Raw genomic sequence first — 26,704 nt, 5'->3', positions numbered from 1 at the left:
ATAGTAATACTTTTTTAGATGACACCTGCCCTGCCTCTATCAGCATAGTTGTCCCATTCGTTAAAACAGCAAGCTGGGAACACCCCTGTTGGAGATTTTTTTCCCAATGGGCTCTTATGGACGGGACAACATAGTTTTGGTATTTTACGCTACATTAGGAAATTTTTCGTGTGATGGTGCTTGACAATCGGTTCCAATACGTATAACTCATTTTCGACAAAAATGCAGTGCCCTTGGCTTATGCTTCAACAGTTTCCATATTGCAATTTAAAAACATCTCTACGAAGTTTTCGCGAAATTCACCTCTGGACATTCCGCATCGAACGTTCGATTGTTTCGGTCTAGTGTTGCTTGCACTCCGTTATCAGTACTAGTTTTTTTCCCTATTGAGGTTTTTTTTCAATCCGCTTTCACACTGAGTGGTGTTATAGTATACACAAGTGTAGTGAGCATCGCGGAATTGCATTTGCCGCACAACCGTTCGAGAAAGGAAGCAGTCATTTCCGGCCGAGTCCGGCAGATGAGCTGTTCATCTTTAGCCAACAAATTTCATCGCATCACGCCACTGCAACATCAAGGTCATCGAGTTCACCTGCCGGCTAGCCACCCGGTGCTTTGTTGAAAACACTCGAGGGCAACAATAGAACGATCATCACCACCATCCTCACATCAGTAGATCATCGTCATCAGCCACACTCCGTGCGCTTGTGTGGAGAGTTAAGTAACAAACGGTTATCTTCCGTTCTCCGCAACCTGATTAATCTCCATACAGCGTTGATTAACTTTTCTGACACCTTTTTGTTTTTTCCTGAAAAAGTTTTCCTTTTTTTTCTTTTTCACTTTGGTTTTTTTTTTGCTATTAATTTTTACTGATTAATCTCCTTATAGTGTTGATTAACTTTTCTGACACCTTTTTGTTTTTCCTGAAAAAGTTTTCATTTTTTTTTTCTTTTTTTTTTCACTTACTGTTTTTTTTTTGCAGTCTGATTAATCTCCCTATAGTGTTGATTAACTTTCCTGGCATTTTTTTTTTTTTGCTTTGTTGGATTAAGTATTATTTTACCGTATATTTCTGGGTTAGTTTTTTTTTCTTATATATATTTTTTTTTATTATTATTTTATTTTATTTATTTTTTTTTTGTTTTCCTTACGCATTTTTTTTTTTTTCTTTTTGTTTATGTCGAAATCTGTTGCGGTGGTACTTAAGACCCCGCAATGGATGATACAAATGATGGCGGGGGTATTTCGCTAGCAGATATCTCCGATGATGAGTCTGTTGAATCTCCATCATTCGAAAATCTGCTTCTCACTGAAGAGAAAATGGATACCTCAGGGGACTCTACTTCGGACCCCAAAACGGGCACTGGAGCTTACCCAAAGGTGATGTCTAAACAACAGCCTCCTGCACCCCCTGCCCCCCCTTCTCCACCATCGCCCCCTCGTCCACCTGTTCCCCCTACTCCAACCGTTCCCTTAAAAATTTCTGCGACCCCCCGCCATAAAGCTTACCCAAGTGGCTCAAAAGGTCCGTGGGTTGTTTTTTTCCGGCCCAAACAAAAACCTTTGAATATTTCTCGGATTTCGAAGGATCTGACAAAACATTTTTCGGCCGTAACCGATATATTTAAGGTGACGCCAAACAAACTGCGCGTTACCGTTGATGACCTGAAACAGGCAAACCGGATTGTTGCCTATGAGCTTTTTACGATGGAATATCGAGTCTACATCCCCAGTTGCGACGTAGAAATCGAAGGAGTGGTCACCGAAGCGAGTCTAACTTGCGAAGATTTCCTTCATGCCGAATCCTTCGGTATTTTTAAAAACCGTGCCCTTCCGAAAGTGAAGATTCTGGATTGCATCCAAATGCAATCAGTGTCTCTCATTGGCACGAAAAAAACGTACTCTCTGTCAGACTCGTTCCGTGTGACCTTTTCAGGATCGGCGCTACCTGACTACGTCGTAATTGGGAAGGTTCGACTGCCTGTACGCTTGTTTGTACCGCGGGTAATGAACTGCTCAAAATGCAAGCAACTTGGTCACACCGCTGACTTCTGCTCCAACAAACCGAGCTGCGATCAATGCGGCGAGCTGCATGCAGATGGTCCTTGCCGGGCTACCCCAAAATGTGTTTACTGCAAGGATACTCTGCATGCTTTGGTTGATTGCCCGAAGTACAAACAGCAGGGAGAAAAACTTAAGCGGTCTTTGCAAGCTCGCTCCAAGAGGTCACTTGCAGAACTCTTAAAAAACACCGCTTCATCTTCCCAAACCACCCCAAAAACCAAAAACACATACTCCATTTTGCCAGATGATGATCAGGGCTCTGACTCAGAGGTTGGTGAAGGTAGTCCTTTTGTCTTTAAAGGCAACACGAGAAAGCGATTAAAAAAAAACGTCACTCAAAATCCGCGTAAGACCTCTCGTATGGACTACCAACCTACCTTGACAAATTTAAGAGGTAGCGGAAATGTACCGAAACCCCCACCACCGGGATTTAAATCTTGTAATTTTAACAAGGACTTTCCGCCACTTCCGGGATCATCTAAAACCCCAGATATCCCAGTTTTTCAGCCAGAAAAACAGCTGAATAATCAGCAAGAACATGATGCCATGTTCACGTTTTCTGAAATTGTGGAGAGCATCTTCAATATATTCAACGTCTCTGACTCAACTCGGAACATTATTAATTTAGTGCTTCCATTCGTGAAAACTCTTTTGAAGCAACTAGCTTCTAGGTGGTCCTTCCTTGCATCGATCATATCTTTTGATGGATAATTTTCCGAATGAGGTCGGGGATATGATCTCTGTTCTTCAGTGGAACTGTAGAAGTCTTATACCGAAACTTGACACATTCAAATTTTTAGTTCACAACTCACTTTGTGATGCATTTGCTCTTTGTGAAACATGGCTTTCTTCAGACACCGATCTCCCTTTCCACGATTTTAACATTATTCGCCTTGATCGAGCAGATTCGTATGGAGGGGTGCTTCTCGGGATTCATAAGCTCCATTCCTTTCATAGAATCGATCTGCCTTCCGTGACAGGCATTGAAGTTGTCGCATGTCAGGTAAATATTCGAGGTAAAAGCCTCAGTATTGCCTCAGTATATCTTCCTCCAAGAACTGCGATTTCTCGCCAAGGTCTCTCAGATATCTGCTCAGCTTTATCTGAGCCTCGGTTGATATTAGGAGATTTTAACTCCCACGGTACAGGCTGGGGGGAACTGTACGATGACAACCGCTCAACCCTGATATACGACCTTTGCGATAACTTCAATATGACAATTCTAAACACTGGGGAAGTAACACGAGTGGCCAAACCTCCAGCAAGAAAAAGTAGATTAGACCTCTCCCTCAGTTCGAGTTCACTATCGTTGGATTGCTCGTGGAAAGTAATTCAAGATCCCTACGGTAGTGACCACTTGCCAATCAAAATTTCTATTACCAATGGTTCATCTTCCACTCGCTCGGTTGACATCGCGTACGACCTCACGAAAAACATCGACTGGCAAAAATTTGCGTCCGCGGTTCTCGGTGGTACTGATTCGGTTGAGATACTCCCTCCGCTGGATGAGTACTCCTTTTTATCGCGACTTATCGTTGACTGCGCTCTTCAAGCACAGACGAAACGCGTTCCGGGTGTTTTCGTTCGCAAACGACCTCTCACTCCGTGGTGGGATAAGGATTGCACCGACGCGAACAGCGAGAAGTCCGCCGCGTTTAAACGTTTCCGCAAACACGGTAAGGTCGAGGATTTCGAGCGGTACACCGACCTCGAGAAAACTTTTAAGAGCTTGATTAAAGCCAAAAAACGCGGTTACTGGCGTCGGTTCGTCGATGGTTTGTCGAGAGAGACTTCCATGAGAACACTCTGGAATGTCGGCAGGAGAATGCGCAACGCGTCATCACCGGTCAACGAAGACAAGGAGTACTCAGACAGTTGGATATTCAGCTTCGCGCGGAAAGTTTGCCCGGATTCGGTGTCGGTTCAAACCAACGTTCGTGATAGTCCGTCGGGTAGTAACGAAATAGATTCTCCGTTTTCGATGGTGGAATTCTCACTTGCTCTCCTCTCATGTAACAACTCAGCTCCAGGAATGGATAGAATCAAGTTCAACTTGCTCAAAAATCTCCCAGACGTCGCGAAGAGACGCTTGTTGAACTTATTCAATCAATTTCTGGAGCACAACATTGTTCCGGATGATTGGAGGCAAGTAAGAGTTATCGCCATTCGAAAACCCGGTAAACCCGCGTCGGATTATAACTCGTACCGTCCCATCGCGATGCTGTCCTGTATACGGAAATTGTTGGAGAAAATGATTCTTTTTCGTCTAGACAAATGGGTCGAGTCGAATGGTTTACTTTCAGATACGCAATTTGGATTTCGGAGAGGCAAAGGAACGAGCGACTGTCTTGCGTTGCTTTCAACTGAAATTCAACTGGCCTATGCGCAAAAACAGCAAATGGGTTCAGTTTTCTTGGACATTAAGGGGGCTTTTGATTCTGTTTGTATCGATGTCCTTTCGGATAAACTCCACGATAGTGGGCTTTCACCAATTATGAACAACTATTTGAGCAACTTGTTGTCTGAGAAATATATGAGCTTTTCTCATGGAAACTCAACAACTTCACGAATTAGTTACATGGGTCTCCCCCAGGGCTCATGTTTAAGCCCCCTTCTTTATAATTTTTACGTTAAAGACATTGATGGTTGTCTTGATGAAAATTGCTCGCTAAGGCAGCTTGCAGATGACGGCGTTGTGTCCGTTATAGGGCCAAGTGCACCGGACCTGCAAGGACCATTGCAAGATACCTTAGACAATTTGTCTACTTGGGCTATGAAGCTGGGTATCGAATTCTCTCCGGAGAAAACTGAGTTGGTTGTTTTTTCTAGGAAGCATCATCCTGCACAGTTACAGCTGCAACTAAAGGGTAGAACAATCACTCAAAGTATATCTTTCAAGTATTTAGGTGTCTGGTTCGATTCCAAATGCACATGGGGAAAACATATTGCGTATCTAAAACAAAAATGCCAACAAAGAATCAATTTTCTTCGTACAATTACCGGAACTTGGTGGGGAGCACACCCGGAAGATCTTATCAGGTTGTATCGAACAACCATCTTGTCGGTTCTAGAGTACGGTAGCTTCTGCTTTCAATCCGCAGCGAAAACACATATCTTGAAGCTGCAACGAGTTCAATACCGTTGCCTCCGAATCGCGCTTGGCTGTATGCACTCGACGCATACGATGAGCCTCGAAGTACTCGCGGGTGTTCTCCCACTGACAGATCGTTTCGCTGAGCTGTCTTTCCGGTTCCTTATCCGTTGTGAAGTATTGAATCCTTTGGTAATAGAACACTTTGAGAAGCTGCTCGACCAAAATCCTCAAACAAGATTCATGAGTTTGTACTATGAGTACATGACGCTGGAGGTTGGTCCTTCTTCATTAATCTCCAATCGTGATTGCTTCCAAGCCTTCTATAGTTCCTCTGTAAATTTTGATCTGACCATGATGCAAGAAATCCATGGAATACCAGATCACCATCGGTCGATGGTTGTTCCCTCAATTTTTGCAATCAAGTACCACCATGTAAGTAACGATAAAAGATTTTTCACAGATGGGTCAACCATAAATGCTTCCACTGGATTTGGTGTATTTAATCAATTTCATAGCGCCTCCTATAAACTGCAGAAACCATGCTCCGTATACGTTGCGGAACTCGCAGCTATATTTTACGCAGTAGAGCGAATTGCCTCACTACCTTCTGACCATTATTTCATTTTTACGGATAGTCTTAGCTCATTGGAGGCTATTCGTTCAATGAGGCCGATGAAGCACTCCTCGTATTTCCTGCCTGAAATACGATCTAAACTGAGTGCTTTATCTAACTGCTCCTATACTATCACCTTAGCTTGGGTCCCATCTCATTGCTCAATTCCGGGTAATGAGAAAGCGGACTCATTGGCTAAGGTGGGCGCTATGGAAGGCGATATTTTTGAGCGACAAATCGCCTTCAACGAATTTTTCTCCATTGCTCGTCAGCAAGTCCTCATCAGTTGGCAACAAAAATGGAATGATGGTGAATTGGGAAGATGGTTACATTCTATTCTCCCACAGGTGTCGAACAAACCATGGTTCAAAGGGTTGGACATGAGCCGCGACTTTATACGCGTTATATCAAGGCTTATGTCCAATCACTGCTCGTTAGACTCGCACTTCTATCGAATTGGGCTCTCAGGCAGCAATTTATGTGCGTGTGGCAGTGGTTATCACGATATCGAGCATGTTGTTTGGTCGTGTACCTTACACCGTGTTGCCAGATCTGAGTTATCCACATCCCTCAGGGCCCGAGGAAAACAACCCGCGATACCCGTTAGAGATGTCTTGGCGACCCGAGACCTTGACTATTTGAATTTAATTTATGTGTTTTTGAAACGGATAGATTTGAGGATTTAGAAGTTAGTGTCATCTTGTGTTTTCCCAAGTTGTTAGCTACCCATCGGTGTACCCCCATGTTTGTCTTTTTCATCAGAGTGTCGCCTAGTTCGAGATCAAGAGCACATTGCTCTCCAAACCTTGTGTTCACAATCCCTACCCTGCCATCCATTTGTTACAATTTGTTACCCCTAACCTCGAGATAGCCGCGAGTAATCGGCCCCCGCTTTACTAACGTTAGTTTTAAGTAATTTTGTTATCTAAACAATGAATATCGGCTCCGCAAAGCTACAGCAAATGAGCCTGGAAAAATAAACGAATTATTAAAAAAAAAAAAAAAAAAAAAAAAATTCACCTCGCAAGGCACACAACTTGCTTTATTGATACAAAATAATCAAACTGCCTATAAACCGCTTCAAGTCTAAATTATTTGCTTAATGATCATGGTCATCACCCGTGGGGTTTTCCTCCGTGGCAACTGGAATCAATCGTTTCTTACAAATTGAGCACTTGAAACTAATGAGTTTCATTGCACTGCCTAGCTTGTGTAGCTTTTCGGAATGTTCACTCAAAAGGTGCTCCTTTAGCTGTTTGCGTTTATCGGATTTTACCCGGGGACATAAACGGCACCCTAATAGTTCATAATACGGAGGAGGTAGCAATTCGCACCGGTAGTGTCTTCTTTGTTGAATCAGATTATGCGTTGCTACGTGTTCCATCATCGCCGAACGGTTATCGTGTCGCATTGGACAAACTTGGCATTGGTATGTGCGCCGATCATAATTGCCATTTAGTAGCTTTGTTGACACTGTTCTGTATCCTTTGCATACTTTTTTCAAAATGAACTTTTTAAAAATCTTTGCATGATAAGTCGGACTGGGGATACAGGTATGTTTTCTTCTCGGTTTTAGACGTTTTTTTAATACCGATAATGAACTTTTTGTTAGTCCTGAAATCTGCTCTTCATTATCCACTACATCCAAAGGTTCATGTTTGATCACAGATGTCGTGTAGTCTCGAATTTCCTGTCCTGTGCTTACCGGAGAAAATGATTCATCAGGTTCCGGTTCGGTTTTGATTTGTCGCTTGTTGTCCGTTATTTCCACACAAGTCGTTTCCTTCGTATTCCATTCATCCAGCTTAACTGTAATCCATTCCAACGTATGGTTATTACCATGATTCAGTTCTGTTTTTGTCTCGTCTTGAGTCGGTGATGAGTCCAGCGTATACAGCTCATCGATTTCCACCTTGATCCGCATGGTTGTCTCCTCATTGGCAGCTGCTGGCATGGCTAGTGTGGTGGAATCGGGTGGATCACTTTGAATCCGCCTATTTGGCCGTATTGGACGGGGTAAAGGTCTTTTGGGAATGGAATTCTTGCCGTAGTACTGGCGTGGATTTGGCGGACGATTCTGCAGAGGATGTCGAATTTAAAAGAGACAAGAACTAGAATATTGCACTCATTTACCAAACAATATTCGATTGCCTTTTGCTGTGCTGAACTGTTGATAAACATTCTGACAATGCGATTATTTAATAATTTAACCTAATTTAAGACGTAACATAAACCATGATCGTACAATGAAATTCAATAATTTAATGTTATTTTATAATAATGAGATAGTAAGGGTAGTAATGAGTCTTTGTTAATGTTTTGAGGCTTGCACCGCCATAAAAATAATTTTTAATATTAAATATTTTGTTTACTCCGAGGTCGGCTCTTATGGCTGCGTACTATTGCACGCCTATCGAAAGTAACTCAGAGACTGAGTCAAGTTGACTCACTCTCTTTTTTTTTACCATACAAGTTTTACTCATAGCAAATTCGTTTATTAATCAGTTTCAATTCACAATAATTAATTATAATATATAACAATAATAAATTATTTACTGCTCTCGATTAGTGAATCGAAAATATCTGAACAAAAATTCATCATTTCTCATTATTTAAAAAAAAATGAGGCAATTAGGAATTTGTAAAAATACCCAAATCTCGATGAACATTTCAAATGGTCCTATCTGCTTTGATCGATTCTCTTCATCGACTTTCTCTTTTCATAACCACTGCTATGCAAACAGATTTCGCGCTAATTCTACCACATAGTTTGATAAAGGAGGTTCTTATCTAGCGTCCAAAACGTCAAATACAACAGGGAAAGGTTTTGCAACTGAGGCTGTGAACCATTTGCCGAGTTAAATTTAACTCGTGGTTAAAAGTGACATTTCGAAAGTTATTTTCTATGTTCGAAAATCCCCGTGCTGTCGATCGACCGGTTTTCGACCCAAGGTTGTCAAAATTTAACTTCTTGTCTGTCAAAAGTAACCACGCTCGGATAGCAGGGTTAATCGATAACTTTCCATCTGTCAAATTTTAACCAAAAGTTAAAATAATCCACCAAATGGTTCAGAGCCTGAGTTATTAACGAAAGAGAAAGTCGATGAAGAGAATCGATCAAAGCAGATAGGACCATTTGAAATGTTCATCGAGAAATATTCTACGGATAAAAAAAAATAAACGATAATTCGCAAGATAATTCGACATTACATGAAAAATGTCCGACTTATTCGAATATTAGTCTAGAACTAACATCAAGTCAAGAGCAAACTTTCATTATGTCGAAAGCGAGGTCGAAAGTAACATTCGCACCGATCCGAGAAAAATAAAGTTTTGTTTTGATGACTGAAAAGTTATTCCTATTTCTAAGGCTGTGAACCATTTGCCGAGTTAAATTTAACTCGTGGTTAAAAGTGACATTTCATAAGTTATTTTCTATGTTCGAAAATCCCCGTGCTGTTGATCGATCGGTTTTCGAGCCACAGTTGTCAAAATTTAACTTCTTGTCTGTCAGAAGTAACCACGCTCGGATAGCAGGGTTAATCGATAACTTTCCATCTGTCAAATTTTAACCAAAAGTTAAAATAATCCACCAAATGGTTCAGAGCCTAATTAAACACATCTCATAGTGATAGCAATGTTTAACATATTACGCAGGAATCCTGATGAATGTGGGCGTCTTAGTGGAATACCTGTATAAAGAGAGAGAGAGATTAGTAATTTCCATTTAATTCCACTACCTTATTTGCTTATCCTTGACACGCGTATTTCGTGCAGACTAAGTCGAGTATTAGTACAAGACACTGAAGAAGTCTGGGCACATCGTAGACGAAATACGCGTATCTGTCAAGGATAAGCAAATAAGGTAGTGGAATTAAATGGAAATTACTAATCCTTCTCTTTCTCTCGTTATATTAACATACATTTATTTGTACAACATCACATTTAAGATAATACATAATCAACAATAGTACGCCACAATACTCGGTTTGCGGCTGCTGCTCTCGATCCTCGGTCATGCCCAATGCTCGCTAGATCACGCTCTACCTGGTCCGCCCATCGTGCTCTCTGCGCTCCACGCCTTCTTGTGCCAACCGGATCAGTAGCGAACACCAACTTTGCAGGGTTGTTGTCCGGCATTCTTGCAACATGCCCTGCCCACCGCATCCTTCCGGCTTTGGCCACCTTCTGGATGCTGGGTTCGCCGTAGAGTGCAGCGCGCTCGTGGTTCATTCTTCGCCGCCACTCACCGTTCTCCTGCACACCGCCGAAGATCGTCCTTAGCACACGTCGCTCGAAAACTCCGAGTGCTTGCAGGTCCTCCTCGAGCATAGTCCATGTCTCGTGTCCATAGAGGACCACCGGTCTTATTAGCGTTCTGTACATGGTACATTTGGTCCGGGGGTGAATCTTTTTTGACCGTAGTTTCTTCTGGAGTCCGTAGTAGGCACGACTTCCACTGATGATGCGCCTTCGTATTTCACGACTCACATTGTTGTCAGCCGTCATTAAGGATCCAAGGTAAACGAATTCCTCCACTACCTCGAAAGTATCCCCGTCTATCGTGACATTACTTCCTAGACGAATCCTATCATGTTCGGTTCCACCTACTAGCATGTACTTTGTTTTTGACGCACTCACCACCAGTCCGACCTTTGCTGCTTCGTGTTTCAGGCGGGTGTATAGTTCTGCCACCGTTCCAAATGTTCTTGCGATAATGTCCATGTCGTCCGCAAAGCACACAAATTGACCGGATTTCGTGAAAATCGTACCCCGGCTGTTGAGCCCGGCTCGTCGCATTACACCTTCTAGAGCAATGTTGAAGAGTAGGCATGAGAGTCCGTCACCTTGTCGCAGTCCCCGGCGAGATTCGAATGAACTGGATAGTTCACCCGAAACCCTTACGTAGTTTTGCACACCGTCCATCGTTGCTTTGATCAGTCTGATCAGCTTCCCAGGAAAGGCGTTCTCGTCCATGATTTTCCATAGCTCTGTGCGGTCGATACTGTCGTATACCGCCTTAAAGTCGATGAACAAATGATGCGTTGAGACCTGGTATTCACGGCATTTCTGGAGGATTTGCCGTACGGTGAAGATCTGGTCCGTTGTCGATCGGCCGTCAATGAAGCCGGCTTGATAACTTCCCACGAACTCGGTCATTTTAGGTGATAGATGACGGAAGATGATCTGGGATAGCACTTTGTAGGCGGCATTCAAAATGGTGATCGCTCTGAAGTTCTCACATTCCAAATGGTCGCCTTTCTTGTGAATGGGGCAGATTACCCCCTCCTTGCACTCCTCCGGTAGCTGTTCTGTTTCCCAGATCCTGACTATCATCCGGTGCAGGCAGGTGGTCATCTTTTCTGGGCCCATCTTGATGAGTTCGGCTGCGATACCATCCTTACCAGCTGTTTTGTTGTTTTTGAGCTGCTGCTTTCCTCCATTGCGCTGGTCTCCCGTGCTTACGTTCTCCTCGCCATTCAGGTGCGCATCGAAGTGCTGCTTCCATCTTTCAATCACCTCACGTCCGTCCGTCAAGAGGCTCCCATCCTTATCTTTGCACATTTCGGCTCGCGGCACGAAGCCGTTGCGGGATGCGTTGAGCTTCTGGTAGAACTTCCGTGTTTCTTGGGAACGGCACAGCAATTCCATTTCCTCGCACTCTGCTTCTTCCAGGCGGCGTTTTTTCTCCCGAAAGATGCAGGTCTGCTGTTTCCGCTTCTGTTTATACCGTTCCACGTTCTGTCGGGTTCCATGCTGCAGCATTACCGCCCGCGCTGCGTTCTTCTCCTCCAAAATCGCTCTGCACTCCTCGTCGAACCATTCATTCTGTCGACTTCTTTCCACGTACCCGATGGTGCTCTCGGCTGCGTCGGTGATGGCTACTTTAACTGTACTCCAGCAGTCCTCTAGAGGGGGCACATCGAGCTCGCCCTCCTCTGGCAACGCTGCCTCGAGATTCTGCGCGTATGCTAAGGCGACATCTGGTTGCTTCAGTCGCTCTAGCTTGTACCGTGGCGGGCGTCGGTACCGTACATTGTTGATGACGGAAAGTTTTGGGCGCAGTTTGACCATCACCAGGTAGTGGTCAGAGTCGATGTTAGCGCCAGGATAGGTCCTGACGTCGATAATGTCGGAAAAGTGCCGTCCATCAATCAGAACGTGGTTGATTTGTGATTCCGTCTGCTGTGGTGATCTCCAGGTGTAACGATAGGGGAGGTGGTGTTGGAAGAAGGTGCTACGTATGGTCATGTTCTTGGAGGCGGCGAAATCGATGAGTCGTAGGCCGTTCCCGTTCGTCAGCTGGTGGGCTCTGAACTTTCCAATCGTCGGTCTGAATTCCTCCTCCTGGCCTACCTGAGCGTTTAGGTCTCCTATGATGATCTTGACGTCGTGGCTTGGGCAGCAATCGTACTCGCGGTCGAACTGCGCGTAAAATGCGTCCTTGTCATCATCAGTGCTTCCGGAGTGAGGGCTGTGCACGTTGATTATGCTAAAGTTGAAGAATCGGCCCTTGATCCTCAACCTGCACATTCTTTCGCCGATCGGCCACCAACCGATCACGCGCTTATGCATTTCGCCCATCACGATGAAAGCTGTGCCCAGCTCGCGTGTGTTGCCGCAACTCTGGTAGATGGTATGATTACCTCTGAACGTTCGCACCATGGATCCTGTCCAACACACCTCCTGCAGCGCTACGATGCCGAATCCGCGGTCCTTCAGTAGATTGGCGAGTATTCGGGTGCTCCCGATGAAATTGAGACATCGACAGTTCCACGTGCCGAGTTTCCAATCGCAAGTCCTATTTCGTCGCTGGGGTCGTTGCCGTTGGTCTCGGTTCGTATTCCTCTGTTGCTGATTTTCCGTTGCAATGCTTTTTTTACGGCTGGCTCGCAGGGCCTGACACCAACCCCCTAACTTTCCGGAGGACCAGGGTGCACAGTTGTGCTTAGAGTCCTTCACTGGCACTCGGACTTAGATCAGCCGCCCCTAACATGGGAACAGACGCTGTTGTGAGTCGCTCCTCCTGGAGAACAGACGCTCAGGCTTGCCGAAGCAAACCCCCCCCCCCCTCAACCTATGACCAAAGTTCCCACCGGGGTTGGTTACCCGATCTTCCCTAAGGTTGCTCACAGTTCCGGCCGGTACCACGGGGAGGTAGGGATAGGAGTTGCTGGGAAGAGGCTAGTGATCTCAATGGGATCTGTATTGCGCATTACCCAGCATTAACCGACCCTCTTTATATTAAGCAGGGTTCTAATCATACAAAGCTTTCATGCTAAAAAATACTGGTTTTTGAGTCAAAAGTTATTATACGTCGTTTGGTGGCCCTCAATTGTTACTTAAGTCAAAGTGTATTTACCAGGATATTCGGGAGAATTTTAAATCACGTCTCCTTACGTAAAGCCCATTCGTCATCTTAGGACCACCGGAATCATCTTAGCAACAAACAGTTCGATTTATTCACTTTAATAATGAGAAAGCCTCGGAGAAAGCGTTCGTCGGTACACTTTTCACGGGTTGCTCTGCTCTGGATAAACGGCATCTCCATACCCGCATAAACAATAACTATACACCTAACCACCAATTCGGGATATCATCCCAACTTTATGTTGTATGGTCGTACCATCTATGATATCGCTAGTGTATGGTGACTTAAGTAACATCGAAAAATATTTTGATCTGAAGGTGATTATCGTGACCGGACCGAGGTTTCCAGCCTCGGTCACGGTTACACGAATCTCGGCTGATTTGCTTCGAATACTGCTGTTTTATTACTGCTGCTGCTGCTGCTGCTATTTGGTCTCCGTTGCTTCCAAAGTTAGTTACAAGAATGCCCTCTACGAGACTTTTGACTTTAAATGATCTTTATTTCTTCTTGAATTTGTGTGGTTTACATGTCAAGAGCAAATTTTCATTATGTCGTAAGTAACATTCGCACCGATCCGAGAAAAATAAAGTTTTGTTTTGATGTCCGAAAAGTTATTCCTATTTCCAATTAAACACATATAATCTCATAGTGATAGCAATATTTAACATATTCAGCCGGGTTTTAATCATACAAAGGCAAATCGCTAGCTTTCATGCTAAGAAATACTGGTTTTTGAGTCAAAAGTTATTATACGTCGTTTGGTGGCCCCTATTGTTACTTAAGTCAAAGTGTATTTACCAGGATATTCGGGAGAATTATCAATTACGTCTCCTTACGTGCAGCCCATTCATCGTTTTAGGAACTCCGAAATCATCTTAGGGTACGGCCAGGGTAGACGCGATTCGCAACGCGACGCGACCAATTCAAAAGAATCTTATTATTTATTATTATTCCTTGCGTGAGTCGCATCGCGTCGCGTCGCGTGTCACGTCTACCCTGGCCACGGCCTTAGTAACAAACAGTTCGATTTATTCACTTTAATAATGAGAAAGCGAAACGACGAAAGTACACTTTTCACGGGTTTCTCAGTGCTGTTACTTAAGTCAAACGGCATCTCCATAGAAATTGGGTGACTTAAGTAACATCGAAAACTATTTTGATCGGTAGGTGATTACGTCAAAAAGCAATTTGACTGGTAAATAAATTTAAAAATGGGATTTGATCCTATATTCGGACAGTATATAGTGTAATAGCAGGAGAATCGATTGACACTGATAGCTCGACTTTGTTTACCTTTGTTACATTCGACGTAATGAAAATTTGCTCTTGATGTATAACTTATCAAGTGACACAGATGCATCTTTTCAACAACAACAACTACACCTAACCTACAACTACTATATACACCTAATCTACTATATACAAATTGCTTTTCAAAGCATGTTCTGATAAAATACATTATTGTGCAAATTTAGTCTTAATTTCGTTAATTCTGGAATCTATTTTGGAAATGCCTGCCTCTTCGTGTAAATTTGTTATTCTAGTGTCGAAAGGACGATCAAGTACCATCCTCAGCACTCTATTCTGAGCGACCTGGATGTTGTTCCTGTGAGTCTGTGCACATGATTCCCACACCGGAGCTGCGTAGATTCCCACACCGGAGGTGCTATGATTTGTTTATAGACAGCCAGTTTGTTCACCCTTGAGAGGCGGGATTTGCGGCAAATCAGCAGACACCTAACCAAGGCAGAACACGTGACTACAGTTTTCTCTACATGCGAACGGAAGAGGAACTTTTCATTGAACAACATCCCGAGATAGCTTATTTCGGCAGACCACTCAACCCTTGTGTCATCCATGGTTACAGTACAAGAGGGAGCCGGTTTCAGTTTGGGCGATTGCCGATGGAGGAACATGATCGTTTGAGTTTTGGAGGCATTGATTTTGATTTTCCACGTGGTGGCATAATCAGCAAAGGCGTTAAGGCATCGTTGAAGTTTGTTCGTTATTTCGCGAGGCATCCTTTTTTTGACGGCTCAAAGGAATGTCGGAAGTGTAGATGCTGTAAAGCAAGGGGCCTAGCAGACTGCCTTGCGGGACTCCTGTTGGGATGGAAAACGTGTCTTTGTACATCGATTTTTTTTTCTTTTTTCGAAGCAGAGATGAGCTTCCTTTCTTTGGAATTAGGCAAGAGAGAGGAAGATGGAGGGGAGGAATAAATGTACCTAAAATGATAAACAAACCCGTGTTTGCGTTTTAGCCCATTCAGGTGGCCCCACGTTGGGCGCCAATGTTGCATGATTTGGATCAGATTTTAGCATGATCTATTTGATTTTGAGGCACGGGCCACATTGCCAGAGAAAAGACAACGTTTTCTGATCTCGTAGCGCATTCAAAGCGTGTTTCGTGTTTTGACCTTGCCCCATAAAAAATTTCACCGTCAACTAATATGCGAGTTTGTAAGTTTCGTCGACAGATTAATCAGTAGATAAAATTGGGTGCGGTATTGAAGATCAAAAGTTGGCCCTAGTGGCGAAAATAAGAACTATTGATATGATGATGGTTTCAACATTTCTAGAACATCTCATTTGCCCGTGTAAACAGACAAGCTCCCCCCCCCCCCTTTCTTTTCCCTGCGTATATGGGTCGTATGATATTAGTCTAATTAAAAAGGCAATAGAGATTGAGGTGAATTTTCTGAAATTCTAAATGTTCCACATTTTCCTGTTTTACACTCCGTTCCCAACATCGCACTCATTGTGAAACTCATCGAAAGGTGCTCTCACAGCTGCATTTGCTACCCTTTAGATCTTCTCTTTTGGTTTCTTTCCCAGATTTCTCTTGGCTGGCTCCATTTGATGAAAATGCTGCCAATGGTAACGCAGCCCAGTTTTCTGCTTAAACTTCTGATCTTCACACATATCACACTTAAACTTATACTCGTTGTCATGGATGTCGGAGTGTATTCTAAGGTGACTCTCCTTCGTAAACTCCATCCCACACACGTTACAGGTGTGAACCCTGATCGTCTTTCCAATCAGTGCATGATTCGGATGCTCCTTCGCCTGATGGATGAGAAGCTCGACTTTCTTGTAGTAAATCTTATCACAAACGACGCATTTTACCTGCCGATCTATCGAGTGTATTTTCATATGCCTCGTCATCGCTGCCTTCTGGCTAAAGTCTCGCTCGCAGATCTCACACCGGAAAAAATCTCTGCTGTGAAGACGCTTATGCAGCCGCAGGCTAGTTTCGTACCGAAAGCTTTTGCCACAAATGGTGCATGTGAACACCACTTGGTCGTGGACCCCTTTGTGGCGTCGCAGGGAAGAGGTTTGACGGAACGCTGCGGGACATTTCTTACATTTGAAGGGCTTCTCCTCCTCGTGCAGTAGGGAGTGATATTTCAGGGCCATACTGTACTTGAACTGCTTGCCACAGAGCGGACAAATATGCCGTTCCTGGCGATGTTCCATTCGTTTGTGGTTCTCAACGTGGGACTGGTAGACGAACGCTTTTGGGCATTCATCGCACTGAAACCGTTGGTATTCCTCATGCTTGCCGCGGTGGACAATTAGGCAGTATACTGTTTTGTACGTCTTTCCACAAATCTCGCAAGTCACTGGCTGAAAATGGGAAGATTGTAGATTATCATAAATGAAAAGTACCATCCACGAAATTACCCCAGCTTTGACCTTTGCATCCAGATGAACGGATTTCTTGTGTTCCTTGAGGGCGGTTCGTCCTTTAAAGACATCACTGCAAATCGGACAAGTCATGTCCCGTTTCTGGCGGATCTTTCTACGAGGGCCTTCGCCGTCGAGCTTCCGTCGTCTTCGTTTCGGCTTGGAGTTTTCAGCATCAATATGATCTTTCTCGTTCAAGTTGAGTGAGGAATCCTTGGTGACCTTTGGTCGTTGTTTCTTCTTACAGTCGAAATCGATTTTCTCTTTTTTCTTTTCAGTGATTGATTTTACTGTATGACGCGGAATTAAACGTAAAACCTGTAAAAAGTATCAAGAGCGTATTAACGGCGATCTTGAGTTGCAAATCTGTTTACTTACTGCCAATGGCATCTCATCATCGACTTCACTATCGGTCGAATTCTCCTTTTTTACTTCCAATTCCTCCGGTTTACTTTCTATTGGATCTTCGTTCTGTAGCGGTGCGTCCTCGTCTTGATTCTCTTCTGGTTTGGCCGTTTCGGTAATCTCTACTTTGACGAAATCACCGGGTTCTAGGATAGGAGCGGTTCTATAACATTTTCCCGAAAATCATTCACCAGAAAATCATTTCCCAGAATGTACCATTCTCCATTATGCATTAAATTCATTATGTAATTTTAGGTTCTATAACATCCGTCCGAATACCAAATGAGTGTCACAAAGGCCCAAAAGTCCCTCGACATTTTCCCTAAAAAACTATCGGCCGTGAATTTGAAGTAATAAAAATTGTGTAGTGGAATTGTATGTGGATTGCGTGACGGTGACCAAATGGAGTTCCACTCCTTACAGTTGCTGGCAAATAGTGGAGTTTTTGAATAAGTACAGCAGTTTTTTACAACCGGTGCTGACGCACAGCTATAGTTATACAAAAATAAATAAATATTTAAGCAACTAGATGATGCTCATTAAATATGCCTCAATCAAGCATTGCACTTCTGCTTGATTGAAAATTTCAATACATGATCAGTGGTTTATTAACATCAGTAATGTATCGGTGCGGGCCTTATCGTGTGTGAAAATAGCTTCAGAATGCTTGCGTTCTTAAAATGGGCTATTGGATCTGTGGTACAGCCACCGACAAACCGACATGAAGGCCCATAGCAAAAATGTTCGCGGGAAATATTTAGCTAAGCCATGAACCTGCATGCAAAAGTTATGAATTGGTTCGTGTCTGATCTATTCTGGACAAATTATTTTAATCTAGATCCAAAAATCCTATGGTTATGACAGTTCGTATCACTGCACATTTAAATTGGTCGTTTACGATTTTCGGGCATAAGACAGAATTAAGTGTCATATCGGTTTGTCGGTGCTATTACCACCGACAAACAGACGTAACTCTTTGAATAAAATTATCTTCAAAACATGGTACCGCCAAACATAGGACTGCAGTAACGACATCTCGCGGGCTTCTCGCAGAAAACAAGCTTGCTCACTGATTCGCAAACAATGTTGCATGCAAGAAAAATCGAATATATAGAAACGTCAAAGTGATCCGATGCCAGCGCTGCGGCGAGTAGTTCGCGAAAACTATCGCCGTTACCCTGTTCTTCGTGGCGATGAACGGAGTCTTCCGTCAACTACCGAAGAACATATATGTGTTCGTCTACGCCTACGACATCCCCATCGTCACCACCACGTACAAGGATGAGAGCCCAAGCGGCAGTCTCCGCCGTCGCCAGGTGAGCCCACTCAGTAGGCTTTGAATTATCAACCTCTAAAAGCATCATGGCACCTGATGCCCTTCTCGACACAGAATTAGCGGACCACCCTCAACTTTGAACAGCATTTCAGTGCAGTCAAGAAAAATTTCCGCAGCCGAGTGAATCTCATCCGGATTATTTCCCGACAAAATAGATCGAACAACCGCAGCATCCGTTTTCACGTGGCGAGTGCAATTATCGACAGTCGCCTTCTATACGGGTTGGAGATGACCTGCATCGCAACGGATAAGCTTTTACTACGTTAGCACCAGTCTACAACACCTACGTCCGGATTGCCTCTGGCCTGCTACCATCCACGCCCGCTGACACTGCATGCATCGACATCCGGAAATCAAGGAATCTTCCTCCTCGACGAGGGGAACAGACTCCTCCGCACGGCTGCCAACGAAGATCTCCCCCCATAGTGGCCAGGGTCCATTGGCATGGAGACAAATGCTGGCAAACACCATTACCGAAAATCGAAAGCCGGATTAAGGACAGGTTCAAAGCCGGAGACAATTCCGTGGCCATGAAAAGGACTGTAGCTGATATGTAAGGAGAAAAATATCCCACGCACACTCACCGATACACGGACGGATCTCGCTCTCGGGCCGGGGTCGGTATCGGTCTAGCCGGAAACATCACACCAACCAGCTGCAGCTTGCCGCCGCAATGTTCTGTCTTCTCTGCTGAAGCTGATGCCATCTTCATCGCTGCTACAACGCTCTCCAACCGACCGATCCTGGTCCTCACGGATTCGCACAGCGTCATACAAGCCCTGACATCCGAGGCCCCGACTCATCCCTAGGTACAGGCGACGATGAAGTCCGCGCCACCAAACACGGTATTCTGCTGGGTTCCGGGGCACTGCGGAATACCAGGCAACTCGGAAGCTGACTTTTTGGCTGGGGCAGAACCATCTGCCCCTGGCTATACTAACGAAGAACCGTTACACGATGTCAAGCACTGGATCGTGAGCAAAGTACGGGAAGCTTGGGACGCAGAGTGGGCTCAAAATCGCTCCCTCTTCATCAGACGTATCAAAGGGACGACGAGGAAATGGACAGAACAGTTGAACCAGCGGGATCAGAAGATGGCGTCGCGTTTGAGGACCGGTCACACCAACTTACTTTACTTAAAGGTCCTGTGCACCACCAGCGGTGCAAAGGGCCAACGTGAAAGACTTCCATTCTGGGCGGCTGCTCGCTTTTGCCTTGACCTAGGCCCAGGTCAGATTCCTATCGACTTGCTTAATTTCCTTATTGAGGCTCCGCCGCCATGAGCCCCTGGGTCTGCCTCTGCTGCGATGTCCTGCCGGATTCCAATCCAGCGCTTGCTTGCAGATTTCGTTTCCGCCCCGTCGAAGTGTGTGGCCGACCCACCTCCACTTTCGCTCTCGAATTTCTGTTGCTATCGACTTCTGATGACATCGACGATGGAGCTCGGCATTCGAGATCCAGTTGTGAGGCCACCAGGCACGAATTGTGTACCGCAGGCATCGGTTGATGAAGACCTGCAGCTTTTGAGTGTTCTCCGCTGATACACACCACGTGTCGCTGGCGTATAACAACACAGATTTCACGTTCGAGTTGAAAATTCAGTGCGTTGACTTATCTGGTTGGATCTCCATACGTTTCGTAAACTCGCAAAGGCAGCCCTTGCCTTCTTGATTCGTGCACCTATGTCGCTCTTGGTCCCGCCGTCCGACGCTATTTGGCTGTCAAGATATTGGAAACTTTCGACCTTCTCCACTGCTTGCCCCGCTACCGTAAAGTTGAAAAGTCTTGTTGACGTTGATGGTGAGACCCGCCGCAGAGGAGCGTTCGGCTAGGTCATTGAGCTTACTCTGCATATCAGAGCGCCGTTGTGCTAGTAGAGCAACATCATCAGCCAAATCGAAGTCGTTGAGATGCTCCATGGTGATAGGCTGCCAAAGCAGCCCACGGTTCGGTACACGGTCAATTGCACCTACCATGATCTCGTCGATTACGATGAGAAACAGTAGCGGTGATAGTATACATCCTTGTCTCACACCAGTGACTACCCAGATAGGGTCGGACAAGACTCCGTTATGCAGAACTCTGCACGTGAAAGCCCCATACTGCGCTTCGATGAGGTTGACGATTTTATCCGGGACTCCCTTGCGTCTCAGGGCGCCCCACAGATTCTTGTGATTGAGACGGTCGAAAGCTTTTTCGTAGTCAATGAATACCAAATAAAGGGACTCTTGGAATTCATTGATCTGCTCCAGGATGATGCGGAGCGTGACAATATGGTCCACACAAGATCTTCCGGCACGGAATCCTGCCTGCTGCCGTCGGAGAGTCGCGTCGATCTTCTCCTGTTTCCGATTCAGGATAACTTTGCACAGAACTTTGAGAACAATACACAGTAACATGATGCCTCGCCAATTGTCGCACACAGTCAGATCCCCCTTCTTTGGGACCTTCACTAAGATGCCCTGCATCCAGTCGGCCGGAAAAGTCGCGGTGTCCCAGATATTACAGAATAGTTGATGCAACATTTGTGCGGATAGCATGGGGTCAGCTTTGAGCATCTCTGCTGATATGCGATCGACCCCTGGAGCCTTGTTGGATTTCATACTTCGGATAGCTGCTTCAATCTCTTGCAGTGATGGGGCCTCGGAATTGACGCGAGTGATGCGCCGCACCCTAGGTAGATTATGCCGAGATGTTGATGGCTGGTTGGCCGTCGAAACTTGAAGAAGTTGTTCGAAGTGCTCAAACCAGCGTTTCAGCTGGTCAGTGGGGTCGGTAAGCAATTGTCCAGTCGTGTCCTTCACTGGCATCCTCGGGTTCATCCTTGCTCCACTCAGACGTCGTGAGATATCGTAGAGGAGGCGTATATCACCAGTGTTTGCGGCTTTCTCCCCTTCGTCGGCCAGGGAGTTCACCCACGCTCGCTTGACCCGTCTGCAAGAGCGTTTGACTTCCTTCTCTAGAGCCGAGTACCGTTGACGGGCTTCGTTCTTGGCTCCTCTGGTTCTCGCCCGCTTTATCGCGGCTTTTGCTTCTCTACGCTCCTCAATCTTTCGCCAGGTTTCATCTGTGATCCACTCTTTCCTCTGGGTGCGCATCTCACCCAACTGGTTCTCGTTTGTTTCTATAAAGGCATTCTTGATGGCCGTCCAGTGTTCTTCTACGCTGCCACCTTCTGGAACGTCCGCAGCTCGAGTCTCAAGTTCTTGAAAAGACCTTTTTACCGCTGGATCTTCAAGTCGTTATGTTGTGCGTGTGTTGAACCACCGCCCGAGTCTCTCCTCCCGTCGCTGGATTCGCGCCATGCGTAGGCGGATTTCGCCGATTAGAAGGTGATGGTCAGACGCGGTGTCGGCGTTTATTCCGGACATCAAGGCTCCGTCTCCATTTTCGGCTGATGCAGATGTGGTCGATCTGATTTTCGGTATGTCCATCACGGGAAACCCACGTGACTTTGTGCACTGGCCGATGGGGGAAGAGCGAGCCCCCGATCACCATGTCGTTATTGCCACAAAATTCTGCAAACAGTTCTCACTCATTTCGCCGAGACCATGGCGTCCCATGACACGCTCATAGTCCGTGTTGTCGGAGCCGATCTTCGCATTGAAGTCGCCAGTGTAGATCTTGATGTCACCCTTTGGAACCTTATCCACGACGGCATTCAGTTCACTGTAAAAATTCTCCTTGTCCTATAGCTCGGCAGCATCGGTTGGCGCATAACATTGGATTATGGTAAGGTTACGAACCCGTGTTCTAAATCTGGCATCGATTATCCTCTCATTAACACGCATAAGTATTACAAGCAATCAAGAGTTAATGAACAATCAACAAAGCATCCTATTACACTAGTAACCCCGCAATCTGATGCTATCATAATTTTCAGCAATGTCAGGAATGCTCACGAACCCCCAACATTTGCCAGAAAACTTACTACTAACTCAAAGTATCTTCCAAATAAGCTTCAAAATTGCATTTTTTTTTAAATGTTAAATTCAGTCCTCTATATCCGTAATACGCGCGCGAGGCTCAAACCTTTGTAGACTACTTTTTTTTTAAATTAATCTACTATAAAATCATATATTAAAAATCCATCATCACCCTCGTGGCGAACAGAAATAGTTTTTGCAGTGCTACAATAATTATTAAAAAGTCGTTATGACAGCTATCCATATAAAATAATCCGTTAGAGATAACTTCGTCAAGATACATAATTTGTCAATTCATAAAAAAAAATCACTGGATGACTGTTCAAAAGACAGTTTTAACGTGTGAAATGCAGTGTCTTTTAAATTCTGTAAGTGTTGCTAAACGTTTGATATGTCTAGGCATCGAATTGAAAACATTTATTCCTTTATAATATAATGAATTTTGTGAAGCACAAGTCAAGAAATGTGGTGTTCTTATTTCAACCGCGTTTCTAGTATTATATCTATGAAAGTCACTTCCTCTTTCAATTCGATCACACAAATATCGAGGCAGCAAACCGTTAACTACTTTAAAAATGAACATTATAGTCAAATATACAATTCTTTGCTTCACCGACAACCATTGTAAGGCGTCTAACATCAAAGTTGAGGAAGTGAATCTATTACATCTCAAAATCAAACGCATTATTTTATTCTGCAAGCGCTGTAATCTCGATATTTGTGTTGCATTGGCCAGAAATAAAATGGAAGGGCAAAAGTCAAGATGAGGAGAGATGATTGATTTGTATAGCTGTATTTTACTGGCAATAGTTAAATCGTTTTTCAGTCGACATAGAATTCCATACTTCTTGGCAATTTTCTTGATGACATTGTCAATGTGAGAGTTGAACTTAAGTGTGTCATCAATAATCACGCCAAGATATTTAATCTCCCGAACGCGATCAATAGTCTCATCATCAATTACAACAGAGACGTTCTCATTTACTCGATTCCGCGAAATTACCATAAATTTAGTTTTACTTGTATTCAATTTTAACTGCTTATACTTCAACCATCTACTTAGAGAACGCAAATCTTCATTCAAGTGTAAAACGGCATCATCTAAATCCTTAGCTGCAATGAATAACACAGTATCATCTGCAAAAAGATTAATGTCGCAAAATCGTAAAACACGTCGCAAGTCATTAATATACATAATAAATAAAAGGGGCCCTAATACACTTCCCTGGGGCACTCCAAGGGTATTCCCCACGGGACTGGACACAGAATCATTAAAAACAGTCCGTTGAGTTCTGTCAGACAAATAGCTTTCAAACCATTTATATGCAGTACTCGTAATTCCAAAGCGCTTGATTGATCTTAACAATAAGGGCCTAGAAATTGTTTCAAAAGCGCGTTTAAGATCTAAAAAAACAGCAACAATCGTATCTTTACACTCCAAGTTATTTTTCCACTTCGCTAATACCAAATTCAACGCGGTTTCACAAGAATGACCTTCCCGATATCCCGATTGTTCTGGTATCAACAAACTATTACTATTTAAATACTCCAACAGCTGGCCTTTAACAACAAGTTCTAAAATTTTCTCTAATGTGTGCAACATGTTGATGGGACGAAACTCTTCGGCTTTAATCGTTCCAGCAACTTTTTGAATAGGGACCACTAAGGATTCCTTCCAAATTTGTGGCACATGTCCAGTTTGTAATGATTCATTAATAAGGTCCAGCAAGATGTGGCCAATGACATGAAAGCAATCTTGAATAACTCTAGCATTAACATTATCTACTCCAGCCGATTTTCCTAATGAAAAACAAATAACTCTAAGTTCATCTAATGTGATTGGGTGAAAAACTTCAAATCTACAACTACTATTAACTGGCTGTTTTATTTCACGATGGCGGGGAGCGTTTTCACCTCGAATACCAGAGTATAGTAGAACCTGTCCCGACGGCAGTTTGTGTTCTCCAAAGTTTGGCCAATGAACTTCACTCAGTCCCAGGATTTCTAGCTTCATGCGTCGCGCCTCGTTGGCGAGTTGTGCCAGATTACCCTGCTTAGCTAACGTCAATATATTCCATGATCCAATTCGTGTCCGTTGTTTTGCGCTAAAAGTCGTTGCCGTTATATCGGGCGTAATTGCTTTTGTAAACAATGACTTTAGCCGTCAATTTCTCGCGAATGAAATCTTACCTCTCCAAAATTACAATGCAAGCTCTACCTGCTGGTGTCATTATTTTTCATGAGTGAGCTTTTATTCGCGAGAAATCGACAGCTAAAGCCATTGTTTACAAATGCAATTACGCCCCTTTGAAATGTTGGCACTGATTTCAAGGTTGTTGCTTGCCATTGATGAATTGTTCTGTTATACTAACTTAAAATTATTGTGAAATGGTCGGGTACATGGTCCATTCGGGCGAACGGAATTCGGTCGAATGTTATAAAATCGTATTATTCATCAATAGATTGTATATTTCAGTTATAAATTACGAAAAAACTTAATATATAATAATAATAATCAATATAACTAAATCGCGTAGAATATGATAAAAAAAAATAAAAATAAAATATCAGCAAAATTGTATTTCGTGGAATATTGTATAAACCATCTTACTATTCTACTCAATATAGTGAGCACCCTTCCATTAGGTCTGACGATGAGCACAATATACACTTATCATAAATAAAAACATCGAATATTACTTGTAAAAATTGGAGTAATGCTTCCGCAAAATGGCGCGGACGTTAAATAGCCGATTATTATAGAATCAAACATATGGTATAATTTTCTGGGGAATGGTTTTTACTGGGAAAATGAGATTCTGCGGAATGGTTTTCTGGGGAATGTTATAGAATCGTTGCACCAACGAACCAATCTTCACCTTGAAATTCCGGTTCGACCTCGAATTCCATCTGGTTGTCTTTATCCTGATCAGAAAATGTGGGACGCAATGCTAAGGATGAATCCACCACAACCGGTTGGTCGGTTATCTGAACAATTTTGGCTTTCGGTTTTCTAACCCGTGGCAGTCGCACCAATCCCAGCTCTTTCCAGTGAGCCCTCCGATAATGATTCTTTAAAAATTCAGCCTTATTAAAACTGAAACAGCACATTTTACACTGATAAATCCGTCCTCGGAGTGTGGCGTGAGCCTGCACTTCTTCCTCCGATTTAAAAGACCGATTGCAATAGCCACACCTTGGGACCACCTGATGACTCTGCTGTCGGTGTTTCCCCAGGGCGTGCACACTGCTGAACATCTTCCCACAAACCTTGCAGACACGCTTGTCATGGTCCTTCAGGTGAACCGTTAAACTCTGTCGATATTTGTAACGTTCGCCACAGATCTGACATACGTGTGGCTTATCCGTAGTGTGAACTTCTAGGATATGCCGCTTGACGATTGCCTGCGTTACAAACACTGACGGACACTGCGGGCACTTTATTCCCTGTTTGGTGTGCTTGAACACGTGCAACTCCAGCATATTCTGAACTCGAAAACTTTCCGAACAATATGGACACTTGTGGGGCTTCTCTCCTGTATGTATTCGAATGTGTATCGTAAGAGCACCCTTCTGAAGAAAATGTTTGTGGCAGTAGTCGCATTCGAATTCCTTGATCCCATAATGAATTTTCTGATGCTGCTTCAACATGCTAATACGCTCAAAAAACTTCCCACAAACATCACAGGTAACATTCCATTTAGTTTCGTCTTTTGGTCGACCGAGTTTCTAAAATTTAATAAGTGATTGACATTTTTTAAACTGCCTAGAATCACTATAGTGGGTACTACAAACCTTCTTTTCTCCTGGAGTTTTTACTGGCTTCACCCGAGGCCGACCTCCTCTTTTGGGACCTGAGGCTTTCTCCTTTTTCTCCGGGTCAAATTCTTCGTCATAGCCAGATTTTTCAAATTCATTCTGCTTTTCCTGACCTTTTCCACTGTGAAGTGAATTGTCCCCCACTGAAGCATCTAGCTGAGCTTCTTTGAGGTGAGTGACCTCTTTTTGGTATACCGTGGGAACCTCGAACATTGCTTTGAAACTTTGTAAAGCCTTTTTTTTCTCCTTGATCTGATGCACAGTTTTAACTAACAGGCCAATTAATTAACCAATAAAACAACAAAATTTGTATTTAATAACAAATTACAAATTAAGTTTGCAAAAATAATAGCAATATCGTAAACAGGTAAAAACACTTTTCCAGGTGA

The 26,704-nt window shown here is 43.9% G+C and overlaps 2 protein-coding genes across 2 annotated transcripts; both read right to left on the bottom strand.

Moving 5' to 3' along the window:
* Positions 1–80: 80 nt before the first annotated feature.
* On the bottom strand, positions 81–8,070 carry LOC135699399 (uncharacterized). The gene is made up of 3 exons (XM_065219652.1): positions 7,905–8,070; positions 6,792–7,848; positions 81–303 (listed from the first exon to the last, which is right to left on the bottom strand). Exons 1-2 carry the CDS (start codon positions 7,950–7,952, stop codon positions 6,871–6,873), a joined length of 1,026 nt encoding a protein of 341 aa, XP_065075724.1. The 5' UTR covers positions 7,953–8,070; the 3' UTR covers positions 81–303; positions 6,792–6,870.
* Positions 8,071–15,892: 7,822 nt separating this feature from the next.
* LOC135699442 (zinc finger protein 54-like) lies at positions 15,893–26,704 on the bottom strand. The gene is made up of 5 exons (XM_065219707.1): positions 26,292–26,704; positions 25,376–26,225; positions 17,208–17,380; positions 16,827–17,147; positions 15,893–16,769 (listed from the first exon to the last, which is right to left on the bottom strand). Exons 1-5 carry the CDS (start codon positions 26,526–26,528, stop codon positions 15,948–15,950), a joined length of 2,403 nt encoding a protein of 800 aa, XP_065075779.1. The 5' UTR covers positions 26,529–26,704; the 3' UTR covers positions 15,893–15,947.

The sequence above is a fragment of the Ochlerotatus camptorhynchus genome, unplaced genomic scaffold (assembly GCF_037179485.1).
Source record: "Ochlerotatus camptorhynchus isolate MF236.1 unplaced genomic scaffold, CSIRO-AGI_Acam_v1.1 ptg000108l, whole genome shotgun sequence".
In the NCBI taxonomy this organism is placed as follows: domain Eukaryota; kingdom Metazoa; phylum Arthropoda; class Insecta; order Diptera; family Culicidae; genus Ochlerotatus; species Ochlerotatus camptorhynchus.
This window is presented reverse-complemented; position numbering and strand designations above follow the sequence as displayed.